We start from the raw sequence: 25,881 nt of genomic DNA, 5'->3' as shown, positions 1-25,881 counted from the left end.
GTATATCCATACAATGGAATATGTAAAAAGGAATCAGTAAAAAGGAATGAAGTACTGATACCTGCTACAATATGGATGAACCTTGAAAACATTTTAAGTAAAAGAAATGAGACACAAAAGGATATATATTATATGCTATGAAATTTATAGAATAGGCAAACTCATAGAGACAGAAAGAGATTCGTAGTTGTCAGGGCCTGGGTAGAGTGGGACACAGGAGTGACTGCTTAATAGGTACGGGTTTTCCTTTGTGAATGGTGAAAATATTGGGAACTAGATAGTTTTGATGGTTGTACGACATTGTGAATATACTAAATGCCACTAAATTATACATTGTAGAGTGGTTAAAATTGTAAATTTTACATGTATTTTACCATAATTTTAAAAAATAACTCAAAACTAAGCTAGTTTAAAGGAATAACAGTATCACAGGATTCACAGACCTGGGAGGTACAGTAAACAGAGTGAAAAAGTGGTGAGAAAAGGACCGTGGTGAACTGGGCATTCAAAATCAAATGTTTTTGAAACCACTTTGTGGGCCAAATAAAATATAACTATGGGCTGTGGTTTTCAACCTCTGCTACAGATTGAACTGAGCAACCAGGATAGGTGATGTCGGACAGATAGCTAGCGGTGTAACTAGACTCAGAGTTCCACAAGAACAGAGGATAAATCTAAGTCCTTTACCCCAAATCCTTACCTAGCATGAAGCCTAGCCAACACATATAGATGCTCAACAGGCATTTGTTGGATGAAAAATAAGTAATAAATAAGTAAATAAAGGCTAGGCATTAAGTGCATATTCTTTTTCTTAGTCAATTCTGTCTCCATCTCACCCCCCACAACTAATCAATTTACAAATGTTAATCTATATTTTAATATCTCTTAAATATGTTTTTCTTTATTTTTTATCCTTGTCTCACTGCCATTTCAAGTCCTTGGCATTTCTTGCTTATAAATTCTGCAATAAATTCCTAAAAGTCTCCAGTCCTCTAAGCTTGCCCTTCTCTGTTTTTTCTCAACATATTACAAAACACAGTGTATTGCTCAAACTCTTTTAGTGCTTTCAGATAGTCTAAATGTAGTGGGAAAAATATCTATAATATGGCCCCTTCCTCATCTGCTCCTGCTACTCTCCTTCAGGCCCTTGTCACTGCAGCCTTTCTGAACTTCCCACAGTTACTGAAGGACACCATGCATGTTTGGCACGCTCTACTTTCTACTTAGACTGCCCTTCAGCCTTCACTGGTCTGCCCATCCTTTACGACTTTGGTTCCTCCAAGAAACTTTCTTAGCCAATCCAGTCTCAGATAGGGGCTTTTAATTTTTCTACTTTCTGTGCCACCAGGTACTCTAACCTTTCTTCCTGCACTTACCTCACTGGTTTATCATTATGTTTACTAGTCTGATTCCCCTATCACATTGCCAATTCATTGAGTATAGGAACCACATCAATCTCCAGTGCCTGGCGTTGTGGCAGGCACTCAGCAAAGGCAACCCTTATCTCATTACACATAATTCATTGTACATTGATCATATATACTCAATGAAAATATTTCAAAGGTACAAGACAGGATATATGTACTAGATATCATATAAGGTACCAATCAAGGATTCAACTGAGAGAAAATTTTCAAGGAAGAGATAGTGTTTGGAATGAGCAGTGACAATGTGCTAGGCTTTGAGGTTATCAAGGTCCTACTAGTATTTGTCAAAAAATTCACTAATTGATTATCATTTATCATAGACATTTCCAAGAAGTATTCCTTTCTTCTGTGATTTAAGATGAAGCAAATACCACCACTAACTGTACCTAAAAGTGGACTCATTATTGGACTAAGCCTTCATAATACATATTAAGAGATCATTACTGTGGCCAAATTTCATGAAAGTTATTATCTAATTTTACTAAAAAAAGATTAAGATCCTAAAACTTCTTTTTGCCTTTCAGAAATAGTTTCACAAACCTACTTGAAAATGGAATATATAAGAATACATAAAAAACAAGCAGCAGGTTAATTCTTAGACTCTGCTTATATGTGTTTGATCAGTTTAGATCTGTTAATTATAACTGGTAAAGCCTAATCAAGCTATATTAAGAGGCTAAAGAGAAGGTTATAATCTTACCCTCCTCTCCATTTCCGTACTCTGAGAGATTAAAATAAACACATCTTCATGACACTCAGAATAAAAATAAACGCTTCAGAGTCACATAATTAAGAAATACATTTTTAAGGAGGAAACACTGATTAGGATTGTAGTTTTAAAAAGACTCAAAGGTTATTTGTGCTTTTGTTTCCTTCTAAAGAAAGATTTTTTTCTTTTTAAATTATGTGACTGCTGAGATGTTTTTTACTCTGGAGTATTGCATGAATGTTGGTCATTTTTTTTTAGCCAATGTTTAGCTTGCTAAAGTTGTGAGTCATCTCTTGCCATACTTATATGTAGATCTTTAAAATGACAGATATGTATATTGATAAATCCACACTGAAAAGGAAAAACAGTTTAACTTCATCGTGGATTCTTCCCCACAGCACCACCAAATCTAATTATTTGAAAGTATTATTGTGAGGTGATGTCTTGCCAATGGGTTTTAGCCCCAGGCAAGTTCACTATGGATTCAAAGTGACCAAAGAAAAGACAATAAAACATTCTTGGGGTGAAAGGGTTTATTACCAGGCTTGTTCTCCCAGTGGTAGATGGAGCACTAGCATCTCTGCCTCCACCCAGAGCACTGGGCTGAGCTCTCTATATAGTGCAATAATAGCTTATTGCCTAAGGGTATGAAAGCAGTAGCCTAGCAACAGGCCAGTTACATGATCAAGTGGTTTAAGTTCAGTGAGGATCCTAGCCATAGGGACCCCAACTTCCCCACACTCCACCCCTCCAGGATTCTCACCTTACAATCTACATGCTCTCCATCTTCCGCAGTGGTCCCTGTGGGAGAAAGCTGGAGCACTGTAACCAGATTCCACAACAACATCAGGGGGTAACAACAATTTACAGATAATAACAAAAATTAAGATACAACAAGACTTCAAACAAAAAATTATAATAATCCTCAAGCCAGAGGAAGGTCCCAGTCCACTAAGACTTTAGGGGTGATAAGGTACATGTCTTAATGACACCAACATAGGCAAATCTTGTCCATCAGGTAGGATGCATGCAAGAGAGTGGTCCTGTGATAGGACTGTAGCAGGAAGGGGGTCCCTCCCAGATCTAGTATACCATACTTTTACATCTTTCCCCATGAGGGTTACTGAAGGGTCTATGTATATTGCTACTGGAGGTGCATGCACTGGCTATAATGATAAAACAAAACTCCCCAGTAAGATGCTCCTACCTTCTGGCCATCGGATATACTACTGTGGCCTTTGCTGGCCACTCTTCTGTTATTCCAGGAATACACAGGAGGCCAGCTTCCAGGCCTTGTACCCAAGGTGCCAGGAGAGCCAGCCATCATTGGTCCATGTGTCAAAGGTCCAAGGCCACGTCCACTTGAATGGAGTCCTAGGGTTCACTGCACTTGGTGCTGGCAGCAAGATGTTATTCTCATGGCCGAACCTTGGCTTCAGCTATTCTTCCTTGGTTTGTACTTGAATTGTATAGGGTAGGCAGCCATATGTGTTAGCATGTCTGTACGGCTCAAGGCTCCCTTTTAGGGTCTCTCATTCAAATGCCATAGCACGGTCCATAAGCAGACTGACCATCCCTGCAGACTATTGATATCTGACTTCAGTCCGGATTTTAACAAGCCATTGTGCCTCTCTATCATACCTGCTGCAGTAGGATACTATGGCATGTGAAACTTCCATTCAATTCCCAGCTGTCGTACCCATCCTTGCAGTGCATGTCCAGTAAAATGGGTGCCCTGATCACTATCAATTACCTGTGGTCAGCCATAGGCAGCAAAGAGATGCTCCAGGCCTCTTTTGGTCATCTGCTGGTCTGCACAACGGGTAAGGAAAAGCAACCAGAAGTCCAGTAGCTGTGTCCACACAAGTCATGGCATACCGATATCCTTCTGACACAGGTAGATGCCCAATATAGTCTATCTGCCACCTGATGAGGGGTATTGGCCCCTTAGCTATTGTCCCATGTTGCTGTGGAACTCAGTGTAAGTCCCTTTTGGAGCGCATGACACACTCCTTCCGGGCTCTACTAACTTCTGCAAAGGTCAAAGGCAAAGCCCACATTGTCTTTTGCCCCGCATGCAACAAACACTGATGTAACCATTGGGCTACATCAGAGGCAGGCTTTCCTTCTAACCAATGTAACTGAGCCAATTTATCTGCTTCATCATTTCCTGGGGATGCCAGTGGCAAATGACCTGTCACATGGTATACTGACATTATTTTAGTCTGACCACAGGACACTAAGTCTTGCCACAATTCTTGCCCCCAAAGGGGTCAATGACCAACCAGCCAGTTGGCATGGTACCAAGTTGGTAGCCACAGGTCAAGCCCTGATAGATAGCCCAGCTGTCAGTGCAGACAACTACAGGGGAGGGCTCCTGGCTAATCACAAGCTACACAGCCTGCAACTGTGCCCATCGGCTGCTCTTCCCCTCACCATCTTCCATCCATATTGTCTCAGTCTTAGGATGGAAAGCTGTGGCCCTCCATTTTGGAGACTGCTCATGGGTGGAGCCAGCTGTGTACCATGCATCTTCGGGTACAGGGTCTCTTCCTTCCAATAGGGACTCTCTGCTACTAATGGTTCAAAAGCAGGTTCTTCCTGCTTTTCACTAATATATATCATTGGCCCCAATAAGCATTGGAGTTCTTCCATCAAGGGGCTACTAGAGAGAGCACTATGCTGCTGTAGGTAAGCACCCCACTTGGCTAGTGTGGGTGTTTGTGCCACACCACTCCTTGGCTTTGGGTCCAGTCTCATACCCACCCCAAGATGGGATAGGTGGTTATTGCCTTTATCGGGGCCATTCCACTGATGGGTTCTGTAGCCAGCAAGGTGTGTTACATGGCAGCCTGTTGTTTTTCTATTGAAGTGTATTGTACCTCTGGCCCCTTCCAGAGTTGTGACCAGAATCCAACTGGTTAGCAAGTTCGTTCAAGCCACTGCCAGAGATGCCAGCCATAACTGTCTTGAGTCACATGAACATCCAGCTCACAGGGCCTTGATGGGTCTATCACACTCAAGGCCTGCACAGCCTTGACTTCCCATTTTGCTGTAGTGAAGGCAGATGCACATGTCTCATCCCAGTCCCACCTGATGCCTTTTCATACCAACCGGTACAAGGGCTTCAGAATTTGCTCCAAGTGCAGTATAAACACTCTCCAGTAGCCTAGAAGACCCAGAAATTCCTGTAGCAATGTTACAGTTGTAGGGGTAGGAAAGGCCTGGACTTTGTCTATAACTGCATCTGGTATAACTTCAGTCATACCCGACCAGACAAACCCCAGAAATTTAACAGACAAACCAGGTCCCTGAACCTTGGTGCTGTTCACAGCCCATCCTTTCTCCTGTAAATGTTGCAGCAGTCTAGGTGCTGCACCTTCTAGTTCTGAAAGAGAATCGGATGTGAGCATGACATCATCAATATGATGGTACAGATGCACCACTGGTGGTTTCTCCCATGTAGCCAAGTCCTGGGCTACAAGTCCATGACAGATGGTGGGTCTGTGGAGGTATCCCTGTGGGAGGATGGTGAAAGTCCATTGCCAGCCTTCCCACATGAAGGCAAACTGTTCCTGACTTTCCTGCTCAATGTCAATGGGAAAGAAGGCATTAGCAAGATCTACTACATAATGGTATGTTCCTAGTTCATGGCTGAGGGTGTCCATCAAGCCTGCAATAGAGGGGACAGCAGCAGGCATAGGGGGTATGACTTTATTCAGTTCTCTGTGATCCACAGCCATACACCAGGAGCCATCTGGCTTTTTTACAGGCCACACTGGGGAATTGAAAGGACTATGGGTGGACTTTATAATACCCACCTTTTCCAGCTCCTGGAGGGTTTCTCCAATCTCTTTATGACCTCCAGGCAGTTTGTATTGTTTGATATTAGTCACCTTCCAAGGCACAGGCAAAGCTATGGGCAGGTGCCTAGCATGTCCCCTCAGAACTGCCTTCACTACACATATCTCAGTCTGAACTCACCTTCAGTGGTCTGGAGCCATAGACCCTGCAGGATACCAATCCCTAAAATATACTCAGGAATAGGAGATATATACACGGTATAGTCTTTTGTGGGTAGGCACCCTATTCCCAAAAGAATTTGGGCTTTTTTCACTCTGATTGCCTTCCCCCGTATCCATCTATGATAGTGGGGGTCCCGGGTAACTGCTCAGGGCTACCATGAACCAGTGAACATTCAGCCCCAGTGTCCATCAGAGCCAGGACACATTATATGTTCACTGGGGACCAATGGATAACTATTTCAACATGTGGCCTCCGGTCCCCCCCCCCCAACCCCGGTCCCTCAGGGCGGATACCTTGACCTTCCCCTCAGTCAAACTGTGTTTCCCAATCACTTTCCTGTGTGGGCTCTAGTGAGGTTGGCTAACTCTCCAGCAGGAAGTCTTGCAAACCCACAGGCCAGACTCGTGGCTCTGTCTCTGACCTCTGCTTCTTTGGCCTTAATGGCTGGAACTGCTGCTCTGGTTTCAGCTATTGCCATAGCTCTAGTAAGATCCTATTTGACTTCCCATCTAATTTCCTTCCATCTGCTCCTGCCCATATTAGATCAACCCACATCTGGGTCCTCATAACCTTCATAGGGCCCTGTAAATTCTTCTTGTGAGTAACAGGTCTTATTTCTTTCTGGATTCTCATTGCTTCTACCTCTCCTAAGTCTGCTACTGTACGTGTCACATCACTTATGGGCTGCCCTAAGTGAGGGGAAAGAATGGCCACTAGAGACCCAAGGAGGGATGTAGGAGCCATTTGAAGTACAATATTTCTCATCCCAGTAGTGAAAATCTCTTCATCTGGGTTTAATTGTCTGGACTATAGATGGCATTTCTCATGCCTAGCTCTCGTAGCACCTGTTGGAGCTCAGCATATGTCTGCCATCTAACAGGAGAGGATGGTAGATCACCCTGATTGGGCCACACAGCACGAAGTGCAGCCATAAGCCAATCAAGGAGGGGGTGACTCCCTGGGGTCTGATGTGCATTTTGCAATTGCTGCCTTAAGGCAGGCTGCACTGTCAGGGAAGACAGCTTTCCCATTTCTGATCCCAACAAAACAATTCCATCCACCCCTAAGTCCCACAGACACAGGAGCCAAGCTGATACTGACTTGGAGGGCTTCTGCCTAAACTGGGAGCCCAAATCCACCAGCTCAGCCTGAGTATAGGTGCTGACCATAGAGTGCTCCACGACCTGGGGAGGGGACTGCTCCTCTCCTTGGGGAACTTTCAGCTGCTGGGTCTTTATTTTCTTTACAACCACTGGTCATGCTTTCAGTACAGGAGAGGCCAGTGCCTCCGGCACCACCCCTTCACCCTTCCCCAGCTCCTCCATTTCTGGGGCTGATGGTACCTTTCTCTCCCCTCCCCCGAGTGCCTCCTCTGCTACAATCTCTACCTTTTCTACTGTGCCTCGCAGCAATGCTACCTCTGTCTTCAGCAGCTCTCTTACCTTCAGCTCAATGCTCCGCAGCTGACATTCTCGTGCCACCTCCACCTGTGCTTCCCTCAGGAGTTTGTCCTTTTCCTTGATGGCCTCTTCCTCCTTCAGAACACCTGGCAGCGCTGCCGTCTCATCCCCAATGGCACCTTGCTGCCAGCACTCTCGTCCTGTTTCCTCTTGCGTCAAGGCCATCTTCTTCCTCAGGGAATCTACAGAGGTTTGCAGCTCACATTCTTGTGCTGCGTCCTCCCACATCAATACCATTTCCCTCCTCAGGGCATCCACAGAAGTCTGCAGCTCGTGTTCTCGGGCCGCCATTCCTTGGGTCACCTCTGTAGACCTTTATAAGACTGTGAGAAGCAGCCAACCCACAGTCCCCGCTGCCTCACGGGCACTCTGCTTCTCAAAGGATCTGCTTACTATACCAAGGGCCACCCCTACTGCCTCAGGTATCATCTCCACTTGCCTCCAGTCCTGGGGTGGGGCCCAGCCCTCTAGAAGGGAAGCCACCTCAGACCACATACCCACTGGGAAATGATCCACTGTCTCCCCGTTCACAGGGGCAGCCCGCTGAAGCACCCCTCCCATAAGGACAGCCTGTCTTTTTCCTTGGTCAACAGTGAACCCTGCCAACTTTTGTCAATTTTCTAGCCAATGGGTTTCAGCCCCGGGCAAGTTTGCAATGGATTCAGTGTAACCAAAGGAATCAACAGCAAAACGTTCTTGGGGTGAAAGGGTTTATTACCCAGCTTGTTCTCTGGCGGTAGGTCGAGCACTAACATCTCTGCCTCCGCCCAGAGCACTGGACTGAGCTCTCTATATAGAGCAGTAATAGCTTATTGCCTACAGGTGTGGAAGTGGCAGCCCAGCAACAGGCCAGTTACATCATCAGGTGGTTTAAATTCAGTGGGGATGCTGGCCATAGGAACCCCAACTTCCCCACAATAATAAATATGCCATTATGCCTCTTCCTGCCTCCGTGTATCTCCAGAGGGTTTCAGCCCCAGGGAAATACACTTTGGATTCAGAGAGACCAAATAACAACAAAGGAATGTTAAAGGTAAAAGCATTTATACCAAGCTTTATTCTCATGGTGGCAGGTCAAGTGCTAGAATCATGTCTGCATCCAACAAGTCTGCAACTTCTCTTAGCCTCTGTCTCCGCCAGCTGGCAGAACACTGGGCAGAGCTCCTTATATGGTTAACACTGCAGTAATGGCTCATTGTCAACAGGTATGTTAGCCTGCCCCTTTGCAGTAGGCCAATTATGTCATTAAGTAGATCAGGATTAGGTGAGAATCCTGTCCATAGGAACTTCCATTTTTCCTACACTCCCCCACCCCAAAACAATTCTAAGTAGAAAGGGTTTTCCTCTCTGCCTAATTTCCAGTCCATAATATCAAACATAGTAACTCCCTTTCCCTCTTCTTTTGAAGGACTTTGATTTACTTGCCTTGTGATTTACTTATACATATCTTTAAACTATGCATTGTAATGGTTAATTAATAATTAGCATAATAGAATTCATTTATTAAAATAATCTGAATGGTTTGCTAAAATCCAAGCTGAACCAACATACAGAATTTCTTATTCAATAAGTCTGAGGTCCTCCTGAGAATTAGCATGTTTAAGAAGTTCCCAGTTGATGCTGATGCTGCTTGCAGGGGACCTCACTTTAACAACAAATGTAATAGATGAAGGGATGGCTGACCACTAAGGCATTATCTCAGTGTCATCAGGATACCGTACAGTCCTTAGGCTTTTAGTACACCCAGAGAGATTAGATTCTGTGATCCATACTGTTCAAACACAAGAAAGAGATAAGCCAGTGTGGATAATGTGAAGGTTCCTATGGCCAGGATTCTCACCTGACCCTGGTTGGGTAGCTCTCTACGGAGCAATACATTGGTATTGACTCTATAAAGAGCTCTTCCCAGTGCTCTGGGCAACACTGTGGCAAGGCTGCAAGGTTGCAGTATAGCAGAGATGAGACTGGAGTGGTGGCATGACCAAGGACAGTCTGAGATGCCAGTGGAGGCAGAGAGGCCCAGAGGCAGAGACTGGCTTGCCGCATGCAGACTCAGAGTGGATGGGATTCTAGTGATTGACCTGCCACCGGGGGAATAAAGTTGGGTATAAACACTTTCACCCCAAGAATGTTCTACTGTCATTTTTTTTTTTTTGTCACATTGAATCCATAGTGAACTTGCATAGGGCTGAAACCCATTGGCAAGAGAGCCAGACTCTCCATTTATTATGGCTGTCCTGTGAACCAGATCCTTGGGATATCAGGGTATGGCCTTCTACCCTGTACACTGATGGGACCTTGACAAATTCTTGCTGTTTGAGCTCCTTTTAAAAATTAGATTAATAAAGAAATATCTCTTCGTTCTTACTGTTATTACTGTTCCTTGGTTTTTATTTTATTTCAACTCTAGCTTATTTCCCTGAGGTGACTCCCAAGTATGCTTAGCCCAACATTTATAAACTATACTTTAGGAATAGGGTTGCTTTCACAGAGATAGTTGTCAGGGTCCGAGGGTTGCCTTTGAAGTTTTGGGGCAATGTGAAGAGCAAAGAAAGCAGCGGGAGTTGTCATGGGGGGTGCTTAAAGAGGATGCTTTATTCTGCACAAAGCTGTGCTTATACTGCTATACTGCTAATTCATGCTTACATAAGTGTTTTAAGATGCACATGCATGTGGCCTTCATGGCCAGGCATCTGGCCCTCAAGGCCTTTATCTAGCTCCTTTCCCATGGGTTCAACAGGTTTTTCAAGGCCAGACATATCTGGGGTGAAACAGCGGACAGCTGTCCTCATAGAACAATAGGGAAAGTGGAGGGAGCTTCCTTACAGTAGTGTCTTGCTGGTGGGTTTCAGACCTGAGCAATTTCACTATGGATTCAGTGAGACTGAGGAATGACAATGGAACGTTCTTGGGGTGAAAGGGTTTGTTACCCAGCTTGTTCTCTCAGCAATAGGTTGAGCACTAGAATCACATCTACATCCAACAGTCTGCAGGTCTGTAATCCTCCTTCATCTCTGCCTCTGCCCAGTTTAGGTTCAGGTGAGGATCCTGGCCATAACAACCTTCACTTTATCCACAGGTAGCTACCCATATCTATTATCTATTTCCCACCCCTCACTAATCTTAATTCTATCTTTTGAGTACATTATAATAGTTTATTCCTTATACTAATTATAAAAGGAATTTAAAGATCTCCAATGCCTTACTTTACACAAAGAGGAAACAGGCAACCAAATAACTCACGGTATCACACTACTTAACAAAAGGCTTGAATTAGCCCACTTCTTCCCCATACCCTCCATTAAATCCTAAGCTACTGATCTCAGTTATTGAGGATGGAGAAGGAATATGAGTCAGTGTGAATGAAGTGCTTGTCCTTTTTTTTCTTAATGAAGTACAGTTGATATACAATCATATATTGGTTTCAAGTATACAACACAGTGTTTCAGCAGTTAACCATATTATTAAATCTTTACTCCCAGTAGTGCAATTACTGTCAACTTAGGAAGATGTTACAGAATCATTGGCTATATTCTCCATGCTGTATTACTATCCCTGAGACCAACTTATATTGACATTTTCATGTCCTTTTATCCCCCACACCCTCCCCATCGACCCACCCAGTCTTGCCAATGGGTTTCAACCCGTGGCAATTTCACAATGGATTCAGTGAGACCAAGGAATAACAATGGAACATTCTTGGAGTAAAAGAGTTTATTACAGGGCTTTATTCTCCCAGTGATAGGACGAGCACTAGAAATACATCTGCATCCAATAGTCTGTAGATCTATAATCCTCCTTGTCTCTGCCTCCTCCCAGAGAATGGGGCAGAGCTCTTTATATAGTGACTCAAGACAATAACAGCTTATTGGCTACGGGTATGAAAGCATTAGCCTAGCAGCAGCAGGTCAGTTACATCATCAAGTAGTTCAGGGTCAGCTAAAGGTCCTGGCCATAGGAACTTCAATTTTCCCCCCACAACCACAACCCCTCCCACATGGTAACCACCAGTCACTTCTCAGTGTCTGTGAGTCTACTGTTATTTTGTTCATTTTGTTTTGTTTTATTTTTAGATTCCACAAATAAGTGAAATCATATGGTATGTTTTTTGAAAGACTACATGAAACATTAAAAAACTACATTTTTTGAAGCCATAATTTCTTGTAAATCCCTTTCACTTAATACCAGTACATTTTTTAAGTAAGGTATCATTGATACACAATCTTCTGAAGGTTTCACCTGAGCAACATTGTGGATACTACATTCCCCCCCTATTTTCAAGTCCCCACCACATACCCCATTACAGACACTGTCCAACAGCATAATAAGATGCTATAGAGTAACTACTCATCTTCTCTGTGCTATACTGCCTTCCCCGTGCCCCACCAATATTATGTGTGCTAATCATAATACCCCTCATTCCCCTTCTCCTCCATTTCCAACCACCCTCCCCAACCCTTTTCACTTTGGTAAGCACTACTAGTTCGTTCTTGGATTCAGTGACTCTACTGCTGTTTTGTTCCTTCAGTTTTGCTTTGTTGTTATACTCCACATGATAGTCACATGTCCATCAAATGTGAAATCATTTGGTACTTGTCTTTCTCCATCTGGCTGATTTCACTGAGCATAATACCCTCTAGCTCAGTCCATGATGTTGCAAATGATAGGATTTGATTTCTTCTTATGGCAGAATAATATTCCATTGTGTATATGTACCACCTCTTCTTTATCCATTCATCTACTGATGGACACTTAGGTTGCTTCCATGTCTTGGCGATTATAGTATAGTAGTTGCAGTGCTGCTGCAAACATAGAAGTATATATGTCTTATTTTTTGGTATCATTAATCTACAATTACATGAAGAGCATTATGTTTACTAGGCTCTCCCCTTCACCAAGTCTCCCCACAAACCCATTACAGTCACTGTCCATCAGCATAGTAAGATGCTGTAGAATCACTACTTGTCTTCTCTGTGTTGCACAGCCCACCCCATGCCCCCCCATTATACATGCTAATCGTAATTCCCCCTTTCTTTTTCCCCACCCTTATCCCTCCCTTCCCACCCATCCTTCCCAGTCCCTTTCCCTTTGGTAACCGTTAGTGCATTCTTGGGTTCTGTGATTCTGCTGCTGTTTTGCTCCTTCAGTTTTTCTTTGTTCTTATACTCCACATATGAGTGAATTCATTTGGTACTTGTCTTTCTCTACCTGGCTTATTTCACTGAGCCTAATACCCTCTAGCTCCATCCATGTTGTTGAAAATGGTAGGATTTGTTTTCTTCTTATGGCTGAATAATATTCCATTATGTATATGTACATCTTCTTTATCCATTCATCTACTGATGGACACTTAGTAGGAAGTATTTTCCATTTCTTGGCTATTGTAAATAGTGCTGCGATAAACATAGGGGTGCATCTGTCTTTTTCAAACTGGGCTGCTGCATTCTTAAGGTAAATTCCTAGAAGTGGAATTCCTGGGTCAAATGGTATTTCTATTCTGAGCATTTTGAGGAACCTCCATCCTGCTTTCCACAATGGTTGAACTGGTTTACATTCCCACCAGCAGTGTAGGAGGGTTCCATTTTCTCCACATCTTTGCCAACCTTTGTTGTTGTTTGTCTTTTGGATGTTGGCCATCCTAACTGGTGTGAGATGATATCTCATTGTGGTTTTAATTTGCATTTCCCTCATGATTAGTAATGTGGAGCATCTTTTCATGTGCCTGTTGGCCATCTGAATTTTTTTCTTTTGAGAATTGTCTGTTCAAATACTCTGCCCATTTTTTAATTGGGTTATTTGCTTTTTGGGTGTTGAGGCATGTGAATTCTTTATATATTTTGCATATTAACCCTTTATCAAATGTCATTTATGAATATATTCTCCCATACTATAGGGTGCCTTTTTGTTCTACTGATTGTGTCTTTTGCTGTACAGAAGCCTTTTAGTTTGATACGGTTCCATTTGTTCATTTTTGCTTTTGTCTCCCTTGTCCAAGGAAATATGCTCATGAAAAAGGTGCTCATGTTTATATTCAAGAGAGTTTTACCTAAGGTTTCTTCCAAGAGTTTTATTGCTTCATGACTTACATTCAGGTCTTTTATCCATTTCAAGTTTACTGTGGAGTTAGACAGTAACCAACTTTCATTCTCTTGCATGTAGCTGTCCAGTTTTGCCAACACCAGTTGTAGAAGAAGCTGCCATTTCTCCATTGTATGTCCATGGCTCCTTTATCATATATTAATTGGCCATATATTTGGGGGTTTATACCTGAACTCACTATGCTATTCCATTGATCTATGGCTCTGTTCTTGTGCCAGGATCAAATTGTCTTGATTACTGTGGCTTTATAGTAGAGCTTGAAGTCAGGGAGTGTAATCCCCCCCCACTTTATTCTTCCTTCTAAGGATTGTTTTGGCTATTCATGGTATTTTGTTATTCCATATGAATTTTAGAACTATTTGTTCAAGTTTGTTGAAGAATGCTCTCAGTATTTTGATAGGAAGAATCTGTAGATTGCTTTATATGGGATGGCCATTTTGACAATATTAATTCTTCCTACCCATGAGCATGGGATGTTTTTCCATTTATTGGTATCTTCTTTAATTTCTGTCTTGACAGTCTTGTCGTTTTCAGAGTATAAGTCTTTCACTTCCTTGGTTAGGTTTATTCCTAGGTATTTTATTCTTTTTGATGTGATTGTGAATGAAATTGTTTTCCTGATTTCTCTTTCTGTTAGTTCATCGTTAGTGTATGGGAATGCAATTTCTGTGTATTAATTTTGTATCCTGCAACTTTGCTGAATTCAGATATTAGTTCTAGTAGTTTTGGGGTGGATTCTATAGGGTTTTTTATGTACAATATCATGTCTTCTGCTGACAGTGACAGTTTAACTTGTTCCTTGTCAATCTGGGTGCCTTTTATTTCTTTGTGTTGTCTCATTGCCATGGCTACGACCTCCAGTACTATGTTGAATGAAAGTGGGTAGAGTGGGCATCCTTGTCTTGTTCCCAATCTTAGAGGAAAATCTTTCATCTTTTCACTGTTTAGTATGATGTTGGCTGTGGGTTTGTTATATATGGTCTTTATTATGTTGAGATACTTGCCCTCTGTACACATTTTCTTGAGAGTTTTTAATCATGAATGGATGTTGAATTTTGTCAAATACTTTTTCAGCATCTATTGAGATGATCATGTGGTGTTTGTCCTTTTTGTTATGTAGTAGATGATGTTGATGGATTTCCAAATATTGTACGATCCTTGCATCCCTGGAATGAATCCCACTTGATCATGATGGATGATCTTTTTTATATATTTTTTAATTTGGTTTGCTAATACTTTATTTAGTATTTTAGCATCTATGTTCATCAGGGATATTGGTCTGTAATTTTCTTTTTTTGTGGTGTCTTTGCCTGGTTTTGGTATTAGAGTGATTCTGGCCTCACAGAATGAATTCTGGAGTATTGCCTCCTCTTATACTTTTTGGAAAACTTTAAGGAGGATGGGTATTAGGTCTTTTCTAAATATCTGATAAAACTCAGCAGTGAAGCCATCTGGTCCAGGGATTTGTTCTTGGGTAGTTTTTTGATTCCTGATTCAATTTTGTTGCTGATAATTGGTCTGTGCAGATTTTCTGTTCTTCCTGGGTCTTGGAAGGTTGTATTTTTCTAGAAAGTTGTCCATTTCTTCTAGGTTAGCCAATTTGTTAGCATATAATTTTCATAGTATTCTCTAATAATTCTTTGTATTTCAGTGGTGTATATAGTGATTTTTCCTTTCTCATTTCTGATTCTTTTTATGTGTACACATTCTCTTTTTTTTCTTAATAAGTCTGGCTAGGAGGTATCTACTTTGTTTATTTTCTCAAAGAACCAGGTCTTTGTTTCATTGATTCTTTCTATTGTTTGATTCTTCTCAATTTTATTTATTTATTCTCTGATCTTTGTTATGTCCCTCCTTCTACTGACTTCGGGCCTCATTTGTTCTTCTTTTTCCATTTTCATTAATTGTGAATATAGACTGTTTATTTGGGATTGTTCTTCCTTCTTTAGATAGGCCTTATTTGCTCTATACTTTCCTCTTAGAACTGCCTTCACTGCATCCCACGGAAGTTGGGGCATTGATCTGTTGTCTTCATTTGTCTCCATCTACTACTTGATCTCTGTTTTGATTTGGTCATTGACCCATTGATTATTTAGGAGCATGTTCTTCAGTCTCCATGTGTTTTTGGGCCTTTTGGGGGTTTTTTTGCCCACTTTATTTCTAGTTTCATACCTGTGTGATCGGAGAAATTGATTGGTATGATTTTGATCCTTTTTTATTTACTGAGACTCTTTTGTGGACTAGTATGTGATCTGTTCTGGAAAATGTTCCATGTGTACTTGAGAATGTATATCCTGTTGCTTTTGAGTGGAGTGTTCTGTAGATGTCTGTTAGGTCCATCTGTTCTAGATGTACTAGAGGTACTGAACAGAGGTGTTGTTCAGTACCTCTGTCTCCTTGCTTATTTCCTGTCTAGTTGATCTGTCCTTTGGAGTGAGTGGTGTGTTTAACTCTCCTAAAAAGAATACATTGCATTGTATTTCCCTCTGTAATTCTGTTAGTATTTGTTTCACATATTTAGGTGCTCCTGTGTTGGGTGTATAGGTATGTATAATGGCTATACCCTCTTGTTGGACTGACCCCTTTATCATTATGTAATGTCCTTCTTTGTCTCTTCTTTTTTGTTTTGAAGAATTTCAGTGGTGATACAAGTATTGCAACTCCTGCTTTTCTCTCCCTATTGTTTGCATGAAATATCTTTTTCCATCCCTTCACTTTTAGTCTGTGTATGTCTTTGGGTTTGAAGTGAGTCTCCTGTACACAGCATATAGATGGGTCTTCTTTTTTTATCCATTCAGTAACTCTATCTTTTTTGATTGGTGCATTCAGTCCATTTACATTTAGGGTGATTATCAATAGGTATGTACTTATCACCATTTCAGGCTTTGGATTCGTGATTACCAAAAGTTCAATGGCAGCTTCTTTACATCTAGCAGTCTAAATTAACTCACTTATTACACTATTATTAACACAATCTGAAGATTGCTTGTTTTCCTCCCTTCTTTTTCTTCCTTGTCCACTCTTTATATGTTAGGTGTCATATTCTGTACTCTTTGTGTATTCCTTGATTGACTATGTGAGTAGCTGATTTAATTTTGTATTTGATTGGTAATTAATTGGCCTTCTTCCTTTACTGTCATTTTAGTATCTCTGGTGACAGCTATTTAGCCTTAGGAGCACTTCCATCTATAGCATTCCCTTTAAAATACACTGTAGAGTTGGTTTGTGGGAGGTAAATTCCCTCAACTTTTGCTTATCTGGAAATTGTTTAATCCCTCCTTCAAATTTAAATGGTAATCTTGCTGGGTAGAGTATTCTTGGTTTGAGGCCCTTCTGTTCCATTGCATTGAATATATCATGCCTCTCCCTTCTGGCCTGTAAGGTTTCTGCTGAGAAGTCTGATGATAGCCTGATGGGTTTTCCTTTGTAGGTGGCCTTTTCTCTCTTTGGCTGCTTTTAATACTCTGTCCTTATCCTTTATCTTTACCATTTTAATTATTGTATGCCTTGGTCTTGTCTTCCTTGGGTCCCTTTCGTTGGGAGATCTGTGCACCTCCATGGCCTGAGAGACTAGTTCTTTCCTCATATTGGAGAAATTTTCATCAATTATTTCTTCAAAGATATTTTTTATCCCTTTTTCTCTCTCTTCTTCTTGTACCCCTATAATGTGAATACTGTTCCATTTCGATTTGTCAATCAGTTCTAATATTCTTTCGAACCTAGAGATCCTTTTTCTCTCTGTCTCTGCTTCTTTGTATTCCTGTTCTCTAATTTCTATTCCATTTATCATCTTGTCTACCTTATCTAATCTTCTTTTAAATCCCTCCATTGTATGTTTCATTTCAGCTACTTTATTTTTCAAGTTGTTTGCTTGAATTTGTTCCTTATATCTTGAGTATTTTTCTGTACCTCCCTTAGCATGCTTATGACTTTTATGTTGAATTCTTTTTCTGCAAGATTGGTGATTTCAGTTTCACTAAGCCCTCTTTCTGATGTTTGAGGCATTTTGGATTGAGCAAGTTTCTTCTGACTTTTCATATTCCTGGAGTGGTTTCAGGGGTTGTAGGTGAGCAGTGCTGCTGCCTAACCATAAGAGAGAATTCTTTCCTGCTTCCTGTCTTCTATGCCTTCCTCTGCTTTCACGGACAGTTAGCCACACATGCAGGGACCAGCCTGTAAGCCTGGCTGCCCTCTGGCTGGCCCAGAGTCATGCCAGGAGCAGCACTTTTGCACACAGGTGCTGGCCGGCAGGAGGAGTGGCAGGCTGCTTATTGCTGTGGAGGACCTTGGGGTTGCATCTCCACCCAGGGGGATGGAGCACCTAAAGCTCCTGAATGTTTCCAACCTGGTAGGCTGAGTGTCCTGGGGTGATTTTGTCCTCTGCTCCTTCTCCTGAGCAGCAAGTTCTGTGTAATCCTTGTACCTTTAGCAGCCCTCTCACTGTTGGGAACTTTCAAAATGCCTGCCTTTCTTTTGTCCCAGAGCAGCCAGTTGTGGAAACCTGTTCTCCACAAGTGGCTGCAATCTCAGTCTATGACTTTGCTTTTCAACCTCTCTAATCTCTAGAGCACCATGCAATGTGGGTTTGTGCTCCCAGAGTAGATCTCCAGGATTGGGTATTTAGCAGTTCTGGGCTTCTACTCCCTCTCTGCTCTGTTTCTCTTCCCCCCACTGGTGAGTTGGGGTGGGTGGAAGGCTCAGGTTCCACTGAGTCACAGCTTTGTTACTTTACCTTTTTCTGTGCAATGTTCTCTTTTCCCATATGTAGACTGGCTGGTGCAATCTTATTTCTGGTCACTCTTTTAGGATTAGTTGTATTGCTGTATTTGCTGTATTTTCATATCATATGTGGTTTTGGGAGGAGATTTCTGCCTCTCTTCTCATGCCACCATTTTTTTCCTCTCCCCATGCCAATATTTTAACTCCTCTGAACATCAGCTTCCAGACCTGTAAAATGAGGGACAATAACTACTTTCAGGGCTAATTACTTCTCTCCTCTGCCTTTCCTCCTAAAGTTACCTTCTTGTATTAAACTACTAAAAAAAAAAAACTAAAGTTCTTGACTTCAGTTATTCATTTCTCAAACTTTTACTCCTCAAGCCTCAGGCCATTTGAATTCTGCCTTCACCAATCTCCTGGAACTTTTCGTGAAGGTCTTAGTCAACTGATGATTTTTCTCTGACATCTTCACAGTCTTTAACTTTATATCACCAATTTCAGCACTCAGGATCATCACTGCTATTATTTCTACTTTTTGTGCTACTTTATCCACCAGTCTCCAACCTTGTTCACAGATTCTACTTTCTTCACTTCATCAAATTACATCTTTTGTCTGGAATGTGTTTCTGTCTTTTATATTATTCTGTGCTCCTTCCCTGGCCATTCCTGAAGTATTTTTATGCACCTGTCTCTATGATCACTGAATCTACATCTCTGCTTCTGATATCTCTTCTAAATGACAGTTGCCTGCCTAATTTTACCCATGCCACCTAGTCCACTGATAATTTCACTCAGTATATTTGAAACTGAGCTCCTCTCTTATTCCCCAACCCCAATAGACTTTTCCTCCTGTGTGCTTTATCTTTATTAGTCTCTAAAATGTATATGGAAATACAAAGGACATAGATTATCCAAAGACATCTCAAAAAGGAAAAATAAGGTCAGTAAATTTATACTACCTGATTTTGTGATTCACTGTAAAGATAGAATAATAAGACAATGTTGTGGCATAACAATTAACAAATAGATCAGTGGAACAGAACAGATCCCAGAAATATGCCCATGTTTTTTACTCATGTGATTTTCAACAAAGGTGCCAAAACAATCCATTGAGGAAGGAAAGTCCTTTGTACACATGGTGCTGGAATGATAAGGTATTCATAAAGAAAAGCAGAATGAACATTAGCCCCTACCTCATATCATAAACCAAAATTAACTTAAGATGGATCATAGACTTAGATGTAAAAAACTAAAAAACTAAATTCATGCAGATTTTAGTAGAAAGTAGAATTTTTTCATGGCTTGGGGGTATGTGAAGATTCCTTAGGAAGGTTATGGAAAGCAAATACCATTCCAAAAACTGATAAATGAGACTTCATTGCAATTAAAACTTTTTCATCAAAAACATAGATAAGAAGTTGTACAGGCAAGGAACAGTCTGGAAGAAAATATTTGCAAAACATATCTGACAAAGGACAAGTATCTTGCCAATGGGTTTCAGCCCCAGACACATTCAGTATGGATTATATAAGACCAAAAAATGACAATGGAAAATTCTTGGGGTAAAAGGGTATATATCCAGCTTATTTCTAGGGTGGCAAGTCAATCACTGGAATCCTGTCCACTCAAAGTGATTCTGCAGACAGCAAACCAATCTCTGCCTCTGGGCCTGTCTACCCCCACAGATGTCTCAGTCCCTGTCCTTGGTTCTTCCACCGCTCCAGCCTTTGCTCACCTGCAGCCTTGCAGTCTTGTAGCCCTGCACCTGTGCAACAGCCATGCCACTGTGTCACCAGAGCACTGGGTCATATAACTGGGTTATATAGAGTCAATAACAACATATTGCCCACACGTGTGTAGTGAGCCAGCCAATCAGGGCCAGGTAGGAATCCTGGCCATAGGAACCTTCACTTTATCCACAGTCCACCCCTCCAGGATTCCTGCCCCTCAATCCATGTGCCCTCAATCCTCTGCAAAGGTCCCTGCTCGAGGAAACTGGAACATTGTAACCAAATTTCATAATATAATACAATATGCAAATAACAAATTACAATAACCCCCCAGCCTGAGGAGATCCATTGCCACCAAGTGGTCATCCTGGCTGTATTCAAACCAGTTCTACTCAAATGAGTTAACCAAAAGAATCATGGGTGGGCCTTACAATTCCCACCTTCTCCAGCCTCTCCAGCAGAAAGTCTTGCAGACACACAGGTCGATCTTGTTACTTTGTGTCTGGCTTCTGCTCCTTTGTCCTCAGCATCCAGAACTGCTGCTTCAGTTTCAGTTGTTGCCACAACTCCAGTAAGATTCTATTTGACTTTCCATCCAATTTCTTTCTGTCTACTCCTGCCTTTATCAAATCAACCCACATCTGGGTCCTTGACCTCAAATTCTTCCTTTGAGTATCAGACCATATTTCCTTTTGTGCTTTCATTGCTTGAGCCTGAGTATAGGAGCAGAGCATAGAGTGCTCCACGATCTGGGGAGTGGGCTGCACCTCTCCAGGAGGAACCCATGGCTGCCGAGCCTTTATTTTCTTTCGTACTTTCCACCAGCTTTTAACTGGGTGGGGTTTCAATGGAGGAGGGTCTGATGCCTCTGGCACCGGGAGAGCCTCCACCCCCACCTGTTCATCAAACCTCCACTCCTCTATTTCTGAGGCTGAGAGCTCCACTACATCCTTCACATGCCCCACGGCACCTGGCAGCCTGCCCTCTCAGGCTGCTGCTCCTTCTCATGCTGCTTCCTCTCGGGCTACCACAACATCCTTTACCATTTCCACAGCACCTTGTGATGATGCAGTTTCAGTCACCAACAAATTTTCTACCTCCTCAACTGCACCTTGCAGCTCACGTCCTCATGCTGCCTCTTCTCGTGCTTCCTACAGGAAGAGGTCTTGCTCCATTATGGTCTTTCTCATGCTTGTGAGAAGAAAACTCCCCACCATGCCTGTGGCCTCACAGGCACTCTGTTTCTCTTAGGAATTCCCTATTTTGCTTAGGACCGACTTTACTGCCTCAGGTGTTGCCTCCACCCCTTCCCAGTCTTGGGATGGGGCCCAGTCCTATAGGAGGCAAACAACGTCGGACCACATGTCCACTGGGGGACACTCGAAGGTCTCCCCATCCATACGGGCAGCCCACAGAAACACTCCTCTTATGAGAGCAGCCTTTTCTTTTTTTTGGTCAACAGTGAATCCTGCCAACTATCACCATTGTCTTGCCAATGGGTTTCAGCCCCAGACACGTTCACTATAGATTCAATGAGACTGAAAATGACAATGGAATGTTCTTAGGGTAAAAGGGTTTATACCCAACTTTATTTCCATGACGGCAGGTCAATCACTAAAATCCTGTCCCCTCAGAGTGAGTCTGCATGCAGCAAGCTGGTCTCTGCCTCTGGGCCTCTCTGTCCCTGCCTCCATCTCAGTCTCTGTCCTCAGTGCTGCCACCACTCCAGTCTCTGCTCTCCAGCAGCCGTGCCACTGTGCCACCCAGAGCACTGGGCGGAGCTCTTTATATAGAGTCAATAACAATGTATTGCCCACAAGTGTGTAGTGAGCTAGCTGACCAGGGCCAAGTGAGAATCCTGGCCATAAGAGCCTTTGCTTTATCCACAGCAAGTATCTAGGATATATAACAAAATTCCTATAATTCAATACTAAAAATATATATAACCCAATTTTCAAAAAAAATAAGTAAAAGGTTTGAAGTTATTTCCAAATGACGATACACAAACGACCAATTAGAACACATGCTCAATGTCATTAGTCATCATAGAAATGCAAATTAAAATCATAATGAGAATTTACTATATATCCACTAGAATGACCAAAATTTAAAAAACTGACACCACCAGATATTGGTGAGGTTGTGGAGCAGCTGGAACTCTCCTACAATATTGTTGGGAATATAAATTGATACAACCACATAGGAGAACTTACTGGCAGTGTTTTCTAAAATTTAATTTTAAAAATTAAAATTTCTCTGACCCAACATTTCTTCTGTGGTATTTATCCAAGAGAAATGAAAACACATGTCACAAAAAGACCAGCACAATGATAGCAGTTTTACTCATAGTAGCAAAAAACTGGAAAGAGCCCAAATGTCCATCAATGGGAGAATGGATGAACGAATTTTAATGTATTTATACAGTGGAATTATTCAGCAATATAAAAGCATGGATTACTGATAAATGTAACAAAAACATGCTGAGTAAATAATAGCTTACAGAAAAGAGTACATACCGTAGTTCCATTTATATATTAAATTCTAGAAAAATAATCTTCAGTGGAGAAAAAATTCAGAACAATGGTTGCCTCATGGGATGATGGGGTAAGAATTGACTGTTGCAAGGAATTTGAGAGATCTGGGGGCTGAACAAGGAAAAAGAAATGATTGGACAGGTTTGCATGAGAAGGGAAGTTCTTCAGAGCATGAGACTGTCTAGAGGCTTTATGGCCAAAGGGCCACCATTCAGAAGGGGGTAAGGGCAAAGGAACTCCTGAGGTGAGAGAGTTTGGAGAGGGTATCTCTGGAAATTATGTGTCTAGGTGATGTCACTCAGTTACATGGCAAGGAGTCTCTGGGTCAGAGAGCTTCAAAGAATAGCGACTGGGGATCTTAAAACTACAAGGCTCTATCTTATCAATGACTAACAAATGTTGTGGTTGTGTGTAGTTCTGTGGCATATGCAAAGGAGGCAAACTATGAAGCAGGCAAAAATCTGTTTAAATAATCATGTGTGTGATAATTTGAGTTTGGTGCTACAGACTTTTGAGCTGTTGGAGCTCAGCTTACAGCGAAGAAATAAACAACCCAGGTGCCAAAACATAGAAGCCAACTAATTTATGTAACAAGTGAGAAGGGGCAAGAGGAAATTTTTTGGAGTAATGATAATGTTCCATATCTTGATAAGGGTTTAGATTACACAGGTGAACACATTTGTCAAAACTCAGTGAATATACACCTGAGATTTGTGCATTTCATTGTGCATTCATTTTTTAAGTCATAAATAAATATTGAACTCTAGTTAATGATATACATGCTGAAGTATGTAAGGAGAAATGTACTGCTGTAGGCACTTTACATTGAAATGTCAAATTATGAATAGAAGATATATAGTTGGATCAGTATATGGTAAAGCAAGTATAGTAAAATTTTAATGGTAATATCTAGGTTGGGTTATATGAGTGTTTATTATAAAACTTTCAACTTTGTTGTATGGTTAAAGAATTTCATAATGAAATGTAAAAGACTACTGTGTGGAGAAAGCTGGGAGGATCAGAATACTTTGCCATTACATAAAAAGAATAGAGCTTTATATTTTCTGACCAACTATAAGCTGTAATTTTATAGAAACGTGGTCCTATATTTGATCATTTGACTAATGATCTATGGTGTTTGCTCTGTTACAGGGAAAGTCCTTCTGCTAGTGTGGACACATGTGCATTTCTGTCATCATTTGTGTGCTCTAGTAGGACTTTACTAATTGATGGCCGGGCAGAACTCAAAAGAGGCCTGCAGAGGCAGGAGCGGCATCTTTTCCTGTTTAATGATTTGTTTGTTGTGGCCAAAATCAAGTAAGTATACTGTACACTCCCACCTAGTTATCATTATAAAATTGCATTTCCATTAACAAAGATAACCTTTCTTTTTCAATTCTTACTGTAAGAATGTCTGGCCTTTCATTTTCAGAGCTAATATATGAGTTGAGTTTTATATTTGTTTTGTTTTGTTTTTACAACAAAAAGTTTCAATTGTTTATTCATTCAACAAGTGTTCATTTAGGTCCCACTCAGTGCCATGCTCTGAATAAATACAGGAGATACAAGAAGAATGTGATGGTTATGGTCCCTGATTTTTTGGCATTTTCATTCCAATGGCAGGGTAGGAATTACAGATTGTGTTTAGTGCTATGAAGAAAATAGGGTGCTGAATGAAGTTAAATATAGGATATACGTTAGGATAGGTGTAATCAAGGGGAAAAATTCACTGAAGGATGGAAACAATCAGCCATTCAGATATTAGAAGGATGAGCATTCTAAGCAGAAGGAACAGAGATATAAAGGTGGTGGGGAAACCGTCGCCCTTTGGGAGAATTAAAGGAAAGCCTATTTAACTGGAGCATAATGAGCAGGAGAGTAATATGAATTGAAAATCAGAACCTGTGTAGGGTGTATTAACTATCTATTGCCATATAACAAATCACCCAAAAACATAACAGTGTATAATTACAAACATCTCATCCAGTTTCCCTAACTCAGTAATCTGAGAGTGGCTTAGCTGGTGGTCAGGTTTGAGAGCCACCATGAAGTTACAGTCAAGCTCCTCACCAGGATTGAAGTCGTCTTGCTCTACTGGAGCCAGAGAATCCATTTCCCTACTCACTGCTGTGTATGCTGGCAGGCCTCAGTTCCTCGCGGGCTGCTGGCCAGAGGCTGTAGCTTCTCTTCACATGCGTATCTGCACAGGACTGCTCATACATGCGCATAACATACCTCCTGCCTTTCTTCCTTCAGGGAGAGAGCTGAGAGTTAGGAAGAGAGTAGTCAAGTGATAGAACATGAAAGAGAAGAACCATATTCTTTTATAACCTAATTTTGGAGTCACATAGCATCATTTATATCATGCTGTTGGCCACACAGACCAACCTTTGTACACTTAGAAGGGAACAAGGATGTGCAAGGGTGTAAATATTAGGAAGCAGAGATCCAGGCAGGGACAACTTGGAGGTACCACATAGGCTAAATAGGGAGTTTGGGTTTTATTCCAAAGGGTTTTAATTAGAAGAATAGCATAAATTGTGGTTCATATTTTTGAAATACTGTTTATGGCTATGATGGACAATGGATTAGGGGGTAGGCAAGAGTAGAAGCAAGGAGACTGGGTAGGAGGTTGTTGTGGTAGTCCTCAACAATGAGGGCTTTATCTGGGGAAATGGCAGTTAAATAAAGGATACATATCTGAAATTCACATTAGAAGTAACCAAAAGAATTCACTTTCTGCTCGACACTAATGCCAATGCAGTTAATACCCAGCCTAGAACACCATGGTTAATACTTGCTCCGTCCCTCATTCTCATTGTTTTTAAACATCATAAAAGATAAGAGTATTTTAACAAATCCAATCTCATCAGAGATTTTCAGCCACTAGAGAATAATGAACACTTTTTTCTACTATCCAAACTCTCACAACTCATAATTAGTCATGGGCACAGCTAAGTACTAATTTCGCATAACAGTATATTTAATCTGAGTGGTATTAATAATTAATAGAGATCTCACATTTGCTGGGATCTTATTGTAAGTTAGGTTTTTTCTAGAAACCTTAACCCTTACGGCTGTTCTAACAGGTCGATATTATTTTTCTCATATCGCAGAAGAAATTGATGCTCAGAGAAGTTAAACGACTTCCCCAAGATCACAAACTTAATAATTAGT

General features: G+C 41.5%; 1 protein-coding gene across 4 annotated transcripts in view; it reads left to right on the top strand.

Annotated features, from left to right (window-relative positions):
- ARHGAP20 (Rho GTPase activating protein 20) overlaps positions 1-25,881 on the top strand; it is a 191,242-nt gene that overhangs the window by 86,414 nt on the left and 78,947 nt on the right. For 2 of the 4 annotated variants that reach the window (XM_036895694.2, XM_057491088.1), the window contains exons 3-4: positions 20,698-20,741; positions 23,857-24,021. Coding sequence is in view for 2 of the 4 variants with exons in the window: in XM_036895688.2 (XP_036751583.2) it covers positions 23,857-24,021 (165 nt within the window). In the remaining 2 variants the exon portion in view is untranslated. The remainder of the gene's footprint in view (positions 1-20,697; positions 20,742-23,856; positions 24,022-25,881) is intronic. The other 2 variants (XM_036895688.2, XM_036895690.2) reach the window with 1 other exon arrangement.

The sequence above is a fragment of the Manis pentadactyla genome, chromosome 13, assembly GCF_030020395.1.
Source record: "Manis pentadactyla isolate mManPen7 chromosome 13, mManPen7.hap1, whole genome shotgun sequence".
NCBI lineage: Eukaryota > Metazoa > Chordata > Mammalia > Pholidota > Manidae > Manis > Manis pentadactyla.
This window is presented reverse-complemented; position numbering and strand designations above follow the sequence as displayed.